At 38.2% G+C, this 12,928-nt stretch overlaps 1 protein-coding gene across 23 annotated transcripts in view; it reads left to right on the forward strand.

The window, feature by feature from the left end:
* Positions 1-12,928, forward strand: part of TFDP2 (transcription factor Dp-2) — a 195,080-nt gene that overhangs the window by 136,767 nt on the left and 45,385 nt on the right. For 20 of the 23 annotated variants that reach the window (XM_055569470.1, XM_055569469.1, XM_055569474.1 and 17 more), the window contains one exon: positions 9,647-9,750. In XM_055569470.1, coding sequence (XP_055425445.1) covers positions 9,647-9,750 — 104 coding nt within the window. Of the gene's footprint in view, positions 1-9,646; positions 9,751-12,720; positions 12,885-12,928 lie in introns of all 23 variants that reach the window. The other 3 variants (XM_055569484.1, XM_055569483.1, XM_055569485.1) reach the window with 1 other exon arrangement.

Genomic DNA, 12,928 nt, shown 5'->3' on the forward strand with positions numbered 1-12,928 from the left:
AAATGTGTGTTCATAGGCTGATAAGAGTGATCCAGCAGAAGGGGATAGATTGTGATGATGCAAGAGGTTTTCCAAAGAGAGAGTAGCCGGAAGAATGTAGTTTAGACAAATCCATGAACTACCTGTTTAAAAAATAAATTTGTAAAGTAGGTAACAGAAGAGGACAAGCAAGAGGATTGTTTAATCTGTAATTAGCTTATTAGCAATAAGTAAATAAATTGCATAGGGCACTTTTTTTCAATTTTACAAAATTAAGATGCAATTTACATGCAGTAGAATGAACTGTTTTTAGCCTAGAGTTCTACGAGTTTGACAAACACATATATATACCACCACATTTTTAACTATTCTTTACGGCTTTAGGTTTAGCTTGTCCTGTGAAGTTTGGACCCTGTACATATAGGATGTTAACAATTTCTGATTTGAGATACTTATAAACCCGTAAAATAAGCATATTTGTTCCTATAATAAGTTACTAATGTTGTTCTTCTAGGAGGATGTGATAGGCTTGGATGAAGTTTTTCCCCAAAGCTAGTTCAAGGCCAAAAATTTTTTCCCCAGAAGATAAAATATAACTTGTACTGACATCATACATGCTTAGTCACTTCAGTCATGTCTGACTCTCTGCAACCCCGTGGACTGTAGCCCACCAGGTTCCTCTGTCCATGGGGATTCTCTAGGCAAGAATACCGGAGTGGGTTGCCATGCCCGTCTCCAGGGGAATCTTCCTGACCCACGCCTCTTACATCTCCTGCATTGGCAGGCGGGTTCTTTACCACTAGCGCCATCTGGGAAGCCCACTGACATCATAACAAACCACAATTATTTGAATTTTTCATTTTAATTGGACATATTGAAGGTGATTAACTAGAACTGTGCCCTGCACCTGCCCCCCACCCCCAGCCCCCCAGCCCAAGTGAAAGAACTCTTTGGTGTGTGGACAATTCTAATGGAAAACAGAATGATTCCAGTTATTCAAGAAATCAAGATAAAATTTGAGGCAAAATTTTGTGCCTCTGCCAAGATTTGGCATAAGTTTTAGCTCTTTTTCGAGCCCCTTTCCTAGGTGATTGATCTCATTTTAGTTAATTCAGGGAATTGCCAGGATCAAAATCCAGGCAGGTCTTTAAATTTTTGTTTTTAATAAATACATCATGTGCTAGACATTGGCTTCTGGACAGTGTCAGGACCCTGTTGCTAGGCAGCTGTGAATTAAGGCCAAGTACTTATGAAAAATTATTTAGACTTGGTTTGGTTTACTTCTAATGGAGCTGACATTTCAGGAGGCTGGATGTTTGTAACCTATTTAAATGTCTTTTTGAATCCAAAAAATTATACTTCTGCTGCTGAGCCTAGTTGATTTTATGAAAGTAAATTATGTCTAAATACATTTCTTTTATTTCTAGATATTACAATTGTGAAATACCAGTAGAATCTCTTTAACTGCTCCTTAGCAGTTAAAAGTTAAGTTAAAGTTAAGAGACAAATTTCATTTTTACTAATTATCAAACAGAGATGCTTCATTTATAGATCTTACCTTGTATGAACAGTGCTGGCTGACTCCCTGCCACTTTATTTTTTTGGTTCAGAGTAGCAATAGGTTTTTACATTATAAAACAAGTGCATGCATGTTCAAAAAACTTAATAATAATAAAGTATAAAACAAAGGAAAACATTTTTCCCTACTACTCACCCAGAGGTAACCTCTATTAAGTTTGTTATCTTGCCAGACTCTTTCTGCATCTGTAAACTTACATGTATATGTAGGTTTTTGTGTTTTTTTTTTGAATTGAAGGATAATTGCTTTACAGAATTTTGTTTTCTGTCAAACCTCACCATGAATCAACCATACATGGATTGATGGATGTATACATACATCCCCTTCCCTTTGAAGCTCCCTCCCCATCCTACCCCTCTAGGTTGATACAGACCCCCTGATTTGGGTTTCCTGAGACATACAGCAAATTCCCGTTGGCTATCCATTTTACATATGGTAATGTAAGTTTCCATGTTTCTCTTTCCATACATCTCACCCTCTCCTCCCCTCTCCCCATGTCCATAAGTCTGTTTTCTATGTCTGTTTCTCCATTGCTGCCCTATAAATAAATTCTTCAGTACCATTTTTCTAGATTCCATATATATGCATTAGACTATGATATTTATCTTTCTCTTTCTGACTTACTTCACTCTGTATAATAGACTCTAAGTTCATCCACCTCATCAGAACTGACTCAAATGTGTTCCTTTTTATGGCTGAGTAATATTCTATTGTGTATACATACCACTAATTCTTTATCCATTCATCTGTCGATGGACATCTAGGTTGCTTCCATGTTCTAGCTATTGTAAATAGTGCTGCAATGAGCAATGAGATACATGTGTCTTTTTCAGTTTTGGTTTCCTCAGGGTATATGCCTAGGCGTGGATTGCTAGGTCATATGGTGGTTTTATTCCTAGTTTCCTAAGGAATCTCCATACCGTCTTGCGTAGTGGCTGTATCAGTTTACATTCCCACCAACAGTGCAAGAGCATTCCTTTTTCTCCACATCCTCTCCAGCATTTATTGTTTGTAGACTTTTTGATGATGGCATATGGCTGGTATGAGGTAATAATATCTCATTGGAGTTTTGATTTGCATTTCTCTAATAATGAGCGATGTTGAGCATCTTTTCATGTGTTGGTTAGCCATCCGTATGTCTTCTTTGGAGAAATGTCTGTTTAGGTCTTTTCCCACTTTTTGATTGGGTTGTTTGTTTTTCTGGTATTGAGTTGTATGAGCTGCTTGTACATTTTGGAAATTAATCCTTTGTCAGTTGTTTCATTTGTTGTTATTTTTCTCCCATTCTGAGGGTTGTCTTTTCACCTTGCTTATAGTTTCCTTTGCTGTGCAAAAGCTTTTAGGTTTAATCAGATCCCACTTGTTTACTTCTGTTTTTATTTCCGTTACTCTAGGAGGTAGATCGTGGAGGATCTTGCTTTGATTTATGTCATCAAGTGTTCTGCCTATGTTTTCCTCTAAGAGTTTTGTAGTTTCTGGTCTTACATTTAGGTGTTTACTCCATTTTGAGTTTATTGGCTCAGAGGGTAAAGTGTCTTGCTTACAATCTGGGAGACCTGGGTTCAGTCCCTGGGTTGGGAAGATCCTCTGGAGAAGGAAATGGCACCCCACTCCAGTACTCTTGCCTGGAAAATCCCATGGACAGAGGAGCGTTGTGGGCTACAGTCCACTGGGTCTCAAAGAGTCGGACACGACTGCATTCATTTCATGGTGTTAGGAAGTGTTCTAATTTGATTCTTTTGCATGTAACTGTTCAGTTTTCCGAGCACCATTTATTGAAGAGGCTGTCTTTGCCCCATCGTGTATTCTTGCCTCCTTTGTCAAAAATAAGGTACCCATAGGTGCGTAGGTTTATTTCTGGGCTTTCTATCTTATTCTATTGGTCTATATTTCTGTTTTTATACCAGTATCATACCATCTTGATGACTGTAGCTTTGTAGTATAATCTGAAGTCAGAAAGTTTGATTCCTCCAGCTCCATTCTTCTTTCTCAAGACTGATTTGGCTATTTGGGGTCTTTTGTGTTTCCATATGAATTGTGAAAATTTTTTTTTAATTCTGTGAAAAATGCCATTGGTAATTTGACAGGGATAGCATTGAATCCACAGATTGCTGATATATATATATTATATATATATGTTGATATATATAATCCATAATTATTGATATATATGTTGCTGTTGTCATTTCTTAATTGTTTGGGGTTTGATTTGTAGATCTTTTTCTTCTCTTGTGTTTCTTGACTGTGTAAGTCCCTTTAACATTTGTTTTAAAGCTGGTTTGGTGGTACTGAATTCTCTTACTTGTCTGAAAAGCTTTTGATTTCTCCATCAATTTTGAATGAGATCCTTGCCAGCTAGAGTAATCTTGGTTGTAGATTTTTCCCTTTCAGTACTTTAAATATATCCTGCCATTCCCTTCTGGCCTGCAGAGTTTCTGCTGAAAGATCAGCTGTTAAACGTATGGGGTTTCCCCTGTATGTTACTTTTTGCTTTTCCCTTGCTGCTTTTAATATTCTTTCTTTGTGTTTAATCTTTGTTAGTGTGATTAGTATGTGTCTTGGCATGTTTCTCCTTGAGTTTATTCTGTATGGGACTCTTTGTACCTCTTGGACTTGATTGACTATTTCCTTTTCCATGTTGGGGAAATTTTCAACTATAATCTCTTCAAAAATTTTCTCATACCCTTTCTTTTTCTCTCTTCTTCTGGGACCCCTATAATTCAAATGTTGGTGTGTTTGCTATTGTCCCAGAGGTCTCTGAGACTGTCCTCAGCTCTTTTCATTTGTTTTACTTTATTCTGCTCTTCAGAAGTTATTTCCACCATTTTATCTTCCATATCACTGGTTCATTCTTCTGCTTCTGATATTCTGCTATTGATTCTTCCTATTTTTAATTTCAGTTAATTGTGTTGTTTGTATGTTTATTCTTTAATTCTTCTAGGTCTTTGTTAATTGATTTTTGCATTTTCTCCATTCTGCTTTCAAGGTTTTTTATTATCTGTACTATCATCATTCTGAATTCTTTTTCAGGTAGTTTGCCTATTTCCTCTTCATTTGTTTGGGTTTCTGTGTTTCTAGTTTGTTCCTTCATTTGTGCGGTATTTCTCTACCTTTTCATTATTTTTTTTTTTAACTTACTGTGTTTGAGGTCTCCTTTCCCTAGGCTTCAAGGTTGAATTCTTTCTTCCTTTTGTTTTCTGCCCCTCTAAGATTGGTGCAGTGGTTTGTGTAAGCTTCATATACGGTAAGATTTATGCTGAGTTTTTTGTTTGTTTGTTTTTCCTCTGATGGGCAAGGCTGAGTGAGGTGGTAATCCTGTCTGTTGATGATTGGGTTTGCTTTTTTGTTTTGTTTGTTGTTTGGATGCACAGGGTGCTACTGGTGGTTGGGTAATGCCAGGTCTTTTATTCAAGTGGTTTCCTTTGTAGGAGTTCTCACTATCTGTTACTCCCTAGGGTTAGTTCTCTGGTAGTCTAGGATCTTAGAGTCAGTGCTCCCACTCCAAAGTCTCATGGCTTGATCTCTGGTGGGGAACAAAGATTCCACAAGTGGTTTGTTATGGCATTCAGTTCAGTCACTCAGTCGTGACCGACTCTTTGTGACCCCATGAAACGCAGCACGCCAGGCCTCCCTGTCCATCACCAACTCCCGGAGTCCACCCAAACCCATGTCCATTGAGTCGGTGATGCCATCCAACCATCTCATCCTCTGTTGTCCCCTTCTCCTCCTGCCCTCAGTCTTTCTCAGCATCAGGGTCTTTTCCAATGAGTCAGCTCTTCGCATCAGGTGGCCAAAGTATTGGAGTTTCAGCTTCAGCATCAGTCCTTCCAGTGAACACTCAGAACTGATCTCCTTTAGGATGGACTGGTTGGGTCTCCTTGCAGTCCAAGGGATTCTCAAGAGTCTTCTCCAACACCACAGTTCAAAAGCATGAATTCTTTCACTTAAATTTTCTAAATTCTGTTAATCTGCCCTTTCTCCATTCATTTGAAATGCTACTTTTACCACATACAAAATTTCCACATATAAATGAAACAAATTTGGGACTTCAGTTTCTGTTTTGTCAGTGTTTTTGTCTGTATCTTAGCCAGTGTCACATGAATTCAATCCCTTTAGCTATCTAATAATTGTGAAATCTGGGGGTCTAAAGTTCCTCTCTTTCCCCATTATTCCTTTTTTTTTTTTCCCCAAAATTTCTCAGCTGTTCTCTGTCTTTACTTTTCCAGATACTCTTTAGAATCAAATTTATTTGTTTCCTGCTAAATTCTTTGATACGAACTGGCATAATAGATCTGGCTTTAATGATATTTTTCTTTTTGTTTTCGACCTAAGTTTTATATTCTTAATTTTCCTTTACTGGTAAGTTTCAAATTGAGATCAATTTATTCCCTAACCTTCATCATCGTTTTTTTGATATGTTTCTTCTTCACTGTTATTTGCAAATTTTTGACTTTTGCTCCTCACACAGTGTATCAGAGATGATCTCATCTTAAACATTCAGCAGCCCTAAGACTATTAAAAAAAAGAAAAGTCATCTGAGAGTCAGACGATTTCAGGGCTGGATTCATCTTTATATGGATTTGTAATGTGTCCCCCTCCTGCCCAGGACTGAATGCATGGCACATGTCTGTCAGTTACGGTTCTTCCGCCTAGAATCACAGATTAGTACTGCTCTCCAGTTAGGTGAATTCTGAAGCAGGTGAATAACCACATTTGGGGAGTTTTGATGATAACCTCAATCTTTAGCAACAGATAAGATATGCATGTTACATGAAAGATCAGTTGAGCAGTTAGAGAGTAAGGACCCTTTGATTATACCAATTGCTCAGTCATGTTTTAAAAACAATAAACAAAGGACCAGGTGTGTAAGTTTATTTCGCCTGTTAAAAAGTAACAAAAGATACAGTTTAGGCTACATTACGGAAAGTATGGATCCAGATTAGGAAAGGTAATAGCTCCAATCTGTACAAGTCAAACAGTTTTTATTGTTTCATGTACCTCTTTGATGCCAGGAACTAAACCAGGCACTTGAATACACAACTGATAACACAGTCTCCTTTACAGTAGAATTTCAAGTAAATAATAGATTTTCGAAAACCCAGAAGAAGAGCATAGAGGCTAGAGACACAGAGAACAGAAGCTCTGGAGCCTGTGGGACCTTGTACAAATTATTTAACCTCACTCTATCTTAATTAATTTCTTCATGGGTAAAATGCAGTCAGTAAGAATACACTTCACACTTTTGTCCTAAGCAGTAATGAGATGCTGTATATGTGGGAAGCCTCTAGAACACACTTTGGCACATAGTGATGGCTCAGAAAATAGTATGGAGTGCTGTTTTGAAATGCTGAAAGGTAGGAGTTGTCTCAGCAGAGAGAGACTTCCTACCAGAAGGAATTGTGTGCCCCAGAGTTGGAGTGGTTGACCCGGGGCCTTTCTGGAACTGCAGGGAATTTAATCTGATTGGAGGTGCATGTGGACCGAGTAGCTAAGCACGAAGCTTCCCAGGGAGGCCGAGATCTCCAGGCGGGAGCTTTTGTGCCACATTGAGGAGCATGAAAGGCATTTAGAAAACGTTGTGGAACCTCAGAAATGCCTTAAATAGGGAGTGTCCACAGCAGTTTCATCAGTGGAAAGACTGGTTCTTCACAGATGTGCAGAGACGCTAGGAAAGCCATTTGAGGTAGGATATCCAGTTGGGGAAATGGTGCTCAGCCCTGGCTGCACCTAGGAGCCGCCTGGAGAACTTTAACAGTCTAATGCCCAGGTTGACTCCAATTATATCAGCAGCCTGGGGTTGAGACCCAGACACTGGCGGTTTTTTATTGCTTCCCAGATAATTCCATTGCACAGCCAGGACTGTGAGCCTCTATATTAGAGAAGTAACTGCATTCAAATGAGATTTGATAAAGTTCCAAATTAAACAAGTGCCAGCAACACGTTTGTTGGAGCCAGGGTAAGGAGATAACAAGTAGGATGTGGTGGTTGGTTGAATGAAGAGGGGTTGATGGTTTCTGGTTTGGGTAGCTGGTGTGTGATGATCCATACCAAGAAGGAGAAGCAGATTTGGGTACTGGTCCTTGCTGAGTGGGCATGAGAATGGTAAGGAATTCGATTTTTTTTAAGCTTTTTATTTTTGTATTGGAGTCCAGCCGATTAACAATGTTGTGATAGTTTCAGGTAGACGGGGGATTCAGCCATACATATACATTTATCTGCTCTCCCCCAAACTCCTCTCCCCTCCGGGCTGCCACATAACACTGAGCAGAGTCCCATGCACTAAACAGGAGAACCTTGTTGGCTCTCCATTTTAAATATAGCAGTGTGTACATATCCATCTTCAACTCCCTAAGTATGCCTTCCCCCAGTCCTTCCCCCACCACCCCACCAACCTCTGCAACCGTAAGTTTGTTCTCTAGCTCTGTGACTCTGGTTTGTAAATAAGTTCATTTGTATCGTTTCTTTTTAGATTCTGCATAGAAGAGATGTCATATGATTAAAGAATTTGATTTTGAAATGTAGAATTTGAGGGAAATGATATAAGAAACTGAGGGGAAGGAGCCAGTAATATACTTGAAAACTCAGAAGACAGAGGAAATAATTGATGCGAGAATTCCCTGAGAAGACAGGAAGTACAGAGCAGACATGAAAGAAGTAATTTATATGAGAATCTTCCTCTCTGAGAGAAATAAGTAAAAACATTTGAGGGTGCAAGTAAGCTCACAGGCTGAGGGAGAGGAGCTGTAATTCAGCCTCATGGCCTGAGCTCCTTACTGCAGGAGATCTGCCGAGAACTAAGAGATGAGAGAGCAGGCATTCAGGAGTTGGGCAGGCTTTGTAGGAGCCAACAAAGAGCCATCTGAGGATGGTGTCTTTCCGGTCCTACTCTTAAATGTTGACTTTTCCCCAGAGTTTCAATATTGACCCTGTTTCACACACTTCCTGTGTGATCTCCTTTGTTACATTGGATTCCACTGTTATCTTCTGAGACAAATATTGATAAACTGAAGTTTGTCCAGAAAAGTTAGGTATTAATAGTTGACACGTTCAGAAAATTATTGGTCGGCTTTTCATTTGGAGGGATAGCATTTTGCTACCTTAATTTGAAATTTAGTTTGTTGAGATCACTTGAAGACACTGTGAAGATCCTAGCAGTTTCTACCATCAGTCATTTGGTAGCATTATATTTGTTTTTCCAGTATAACAGAAATTTCAAAAAGTGACTAACTCAACATTTTGAAACCATGTTAACTTTTAATATTAAAAATTTGTTTTATAGTATAAAAATTTTTAATAGATATTTATTTTATACTTCATCTCCTTGTTGTTGTGTTCTGTCATTTATAATCAAGCTCTAACTGGAATTCTCAACTGTGATATAAACTATGATTTACGTTAAGTGTTAGTCACTCAGTCGTGCCCGACTCTTTGCGACCCCATGGACTGCAGCCCACCAGGCTCCTCTGTCCATGAGATTTTCCAGGCAAGGATACTGGAGTGGGTTGCCATTTCTTTCTCCAGGGGATCTTCCCAACCCAGGGATCGAACCCAGGTCTCCTGCACTGCAGGCAGATTCTTTACCGACTGAGCTACAAGGGAAGCCCCATGATTGACATTATGTACTCTTAAATATTTTTTTCTTTAAAAAACCAACTTAAGGTTTAGTGGTTATCAGATAGACTGAACTATATATTTTGCAGATTTATTTTGCTAATTATCCTCACTACAACAAAGTAATAGTGTGACTTTCCTATATGCCTTCTTGTTCATAACTTGATAAGTTACTTAAGCACAAATGTGGGCTTCTCAGCTGGCTCAGTGGTAAAGAATCCACCTGCCAGTGCAGGAGACACAGGTTCAGTCTCTGGGTTGGGAAGATCCCTTGGAGAAGGAAATGATAATCCACTCCAATATTGCCTGAAAAATCCCATAGATAAATATGCAACCTGGTGGGCTCCAGTCCATGGGGTAGCAAAAGAGTGAGAAACGACTTAGCAACTAAACAGCAATAAAGCACAGATGTATAGACTGATAGAAGGTGACCTTGATGTTGCAGAACATTAACCTAGTGCTCTAATATCGTTTCAGGTAACGTTTCATTTGTTGCATTTCCAGTTTCCAGCACCAACTCACCAACAAAGATTTTACCAAAAACCTTAGGACCAATAAATGTGAATGTTGGACCCCAAATGGTAAGAAAATCATATTTTAGGATTTGAAACTTTGCTTAGTTTATCCTAATTTAAAGGATAGTTGTACTGAAGATGCTTGGTGAAATACTCCTGTGAATACCTTATCTCTTAATTTTTAAAGTTTTATTTTTAGCTGAATGTAACTGGTTAGTCTTAAGAAAAAGACACTGTGTTTGTCAATGTTTAATTTTCATGTATTTTTGAATCTGGATTCTGAATGTGTTATATTAAGTTTTTTGCCCCTCTGCGAGGCTTCTCTTGTTTTCAGTTGTTTGAGCCAATTGATTTGAAATCTGTTATGTCTTATGTTCCTCTCCTTTTTCTTTTAAAATAACCTTTACTGCACTAAAGTGTATACTTTCATATAAACTGATTATGACCCAACAGTTAATGTGTATCTGGAGTTACTGATTTGAAAACCTCTTTGATGAAAGGACATTTAGGAAGAAACAACTCACCAGTTCATTTCAATCTTTAGCAGTAGAAATAGTGAATTTAAATGGAAAATATTTAACCATTTCTCTGAAGGTATTCCATTAATTATGCTAGAGATTAAAGTAGATAGTGCTTTTAAGACAGCCTTATTTATAAACAGTCACATGCAGCTAACGTATTAATAAAAACTATACCTCATTTAAATGGCCTCACCCACCATTAGCAAAAGTACGTAAACATTTGAACAATAACTCTTCCTTGTCAGTGCTTACCTCTTCTTATCTCTAGAGCCATAAGCATAAATTTTGTTCATAATATATGGTACTATAGGCTATGCTAAATGCACAATTACTTAGATAAAAATCTCTTTTAACATAATGAATGGCTTCGGAAAGTCTTTGAGATCTTAAGACATACTAGACATGACATTTTTCTTGATCTCTTGAGGACTGTTAATCATCTGCAGAATCCAAGCTAAAGATGTTGCCCAGTTCTGTAACTATGTGAAGAATGTCATCTAGCCCCAAGCTCATACAAACTGTAGCTCAGGTGAGGAGCCACAGTTCTGAGTAGCTCAGGGTGTATTTTCAGACATCTGCTAAGCATCCGGCCCTCCCCAGCCACTGCAGTGGGCGCACATGCGATGACACACCTGCCTTGAAAGCCGGTGTTTTGAAAGGTGATTCTATAAACATCAGAATTAAACAAGCACATGGGACCTTTCGTGAATTTGTCCCTTACAGCACTCCTGTGTTTTGAAAGACTGTTTCCTCTTGGTATTTCAGTGATGCTGCTAAGGCTCAAATTTGAATTCCTCTTTGCGAAACGTGATTTTCCTTCCCACTGTCAATTGGAACTAAAAGTACATATAAGCCTTTACACACTTCAGTTTTGACCGTGATACGTACTCGTGTATATGAGATACTCGATTACTGCAGACCTCAGAATCAGTGATGCAAAGGTCAGAAGCAGTGGAGGTTTGGGGCTCTCCTTAAGAGCCAGCCCAAGACCAGTCTCCCTGATTCTCAGGTACTTTTTGCAGTTCTGGGTCCCCAGGCAGGAATCAGAGTTTTCTATTTTAATTTCCTAGTTTATTGTAATTTGATTTCCTAATATATTGTAGAACCCCAGTAAGAGCCACTTCTCTCTCTTCTTGTTTGTCTCTTTTGTATGTTTTCCTCTAATTTTCAGTCTCTTATCCATGATTTTTAAAACAATTTTGTTAGAAAATTCTTAAGTAAAGCCTCACCTGTTCGCCTCATACTTGCTCTTAAAATTTTTACATATCTCTTTGGAAACTGGACGTTCATGGTAGAGAGAAATTTCAAAAGTTCTCAAGAAAAAAAGTTATTTTCTGTGTTTATAGAAACTAGTTTAGAAGTAACTGTGGCTTGGGATTCTTACTGTCTTCTTAAAGGTACCTGGTTTTATCTATATGCGCACACACACATATATTTATATAAGATAATCTCATGCTTATTTTAACATGGTTAAAAACTGCATGTCTCTTACAATGACAATGAAAATTTTGTGAAATAACGAAACCCTTAAATATAACACTTTGTATTTAAATAGATTCCTTACAGTTTATAGTTACAGATTTTTTCTTTTCAGAATATACATGCTCTCTTGGCATTTCTTACTGTAGATGGCAGTAGTACATAAGATATCTTGATTGAAGGTAGAAAATTTGCAGACTGAGGTTCAGTTGCTGTATGACTTTCATAGGCTAAGTATAGATGTTCATTTCCCTTATCAGATCAACTGAATATTATTTTAATTTGGGGCTTCAAAATTAAGCTTCAGTTTTATAAAGCATGTGTGACTTATCACCTCTATGAACTAATTTTCCTGTTCATTGGTTGGTCAAGTTCTGTTGATTTCTGTGTGGTTTTGTCTAAGGTTCACTGTCACTGTTCTGGTTTAAGAACTCACTACATCTCACAAGAACTTCTAATATATAGATCCAATACAAGTGTAGCATCCTTCCAGTTTCTTTGTTGGTGAAATGTTTGTTAAAGGCTTGCCAAGAGGAAGGAACAGAGCGTTGCTAATCACTCTCGGGTCAGGAAAGAACAGCAGCTAGCAGCCTGCCACTGAGGAAGGAAAAATGAACTGCAACGCAACAACTTAGTCCAAAGTCATTCTCAGTAAAGATAACCAGCTTTTCTCTGTGTCCTATTTCCCTTCCTCCTTTGTTCTTCTTCTTCTTCTTTTTGTTTTTTCCTACAAAGCCCTTAAAATTGGGTAGAACTGAGCCTGTAGAGTCCTAAAGAAAAAAACTCCATAGTTTTTTTCAGACTGCACAAGTAATGCAGTCTGTTTCAGGGTAAGTTGGAATACTTAGAATTGCTTTGTGGAGACTCCTATTCTGGGAATACAATAGACCAGGGGCTGATCAAATACTCAGACTCTATTTCTCAAGCACTCATCCAGGTTAGCATAATAGAGAACAGAATGTATGATGCAGTGATTGCTGAGAACTATACCCTTTATATTGTATTTTCTTACTGGATTTTATATAATCCTTTCTAGCGTATCAATGAAGAAAGAAGCTACTTTTTTTCATCATTTTAAAAGCTGGGTCTTCTGTCTCAGTTCAGTAAATGTTTACTGATTCTTTCCTATGAGTGTCTCCTAGCACTGTGGTAGGCCCTGCAAACACCCTCTACCTTTAAGGATCCTGCATTGAGATGGAGGTGAGGAGTATGGTGGTATGGAAAATGTGGAAGGCTTGTCTAGT

Source organism: Bubalus kerabau, chromosome 2, assembly GCF_029407905.1.
Source record: "Bubalus kerabau isolate K-KA32 ecotype Philippines breed swamp buffalo chromosome 2, PCC_UOA_SB_1v2, whole genome shotgun sequence".
Classification (NCBI taxonomy): domain Eukaryota; kingdom Metazoa; phylum Chordata; class Mammalia; order Artiodactyla; family Bovidae; genus Bubalus; species Bubalus kerabau.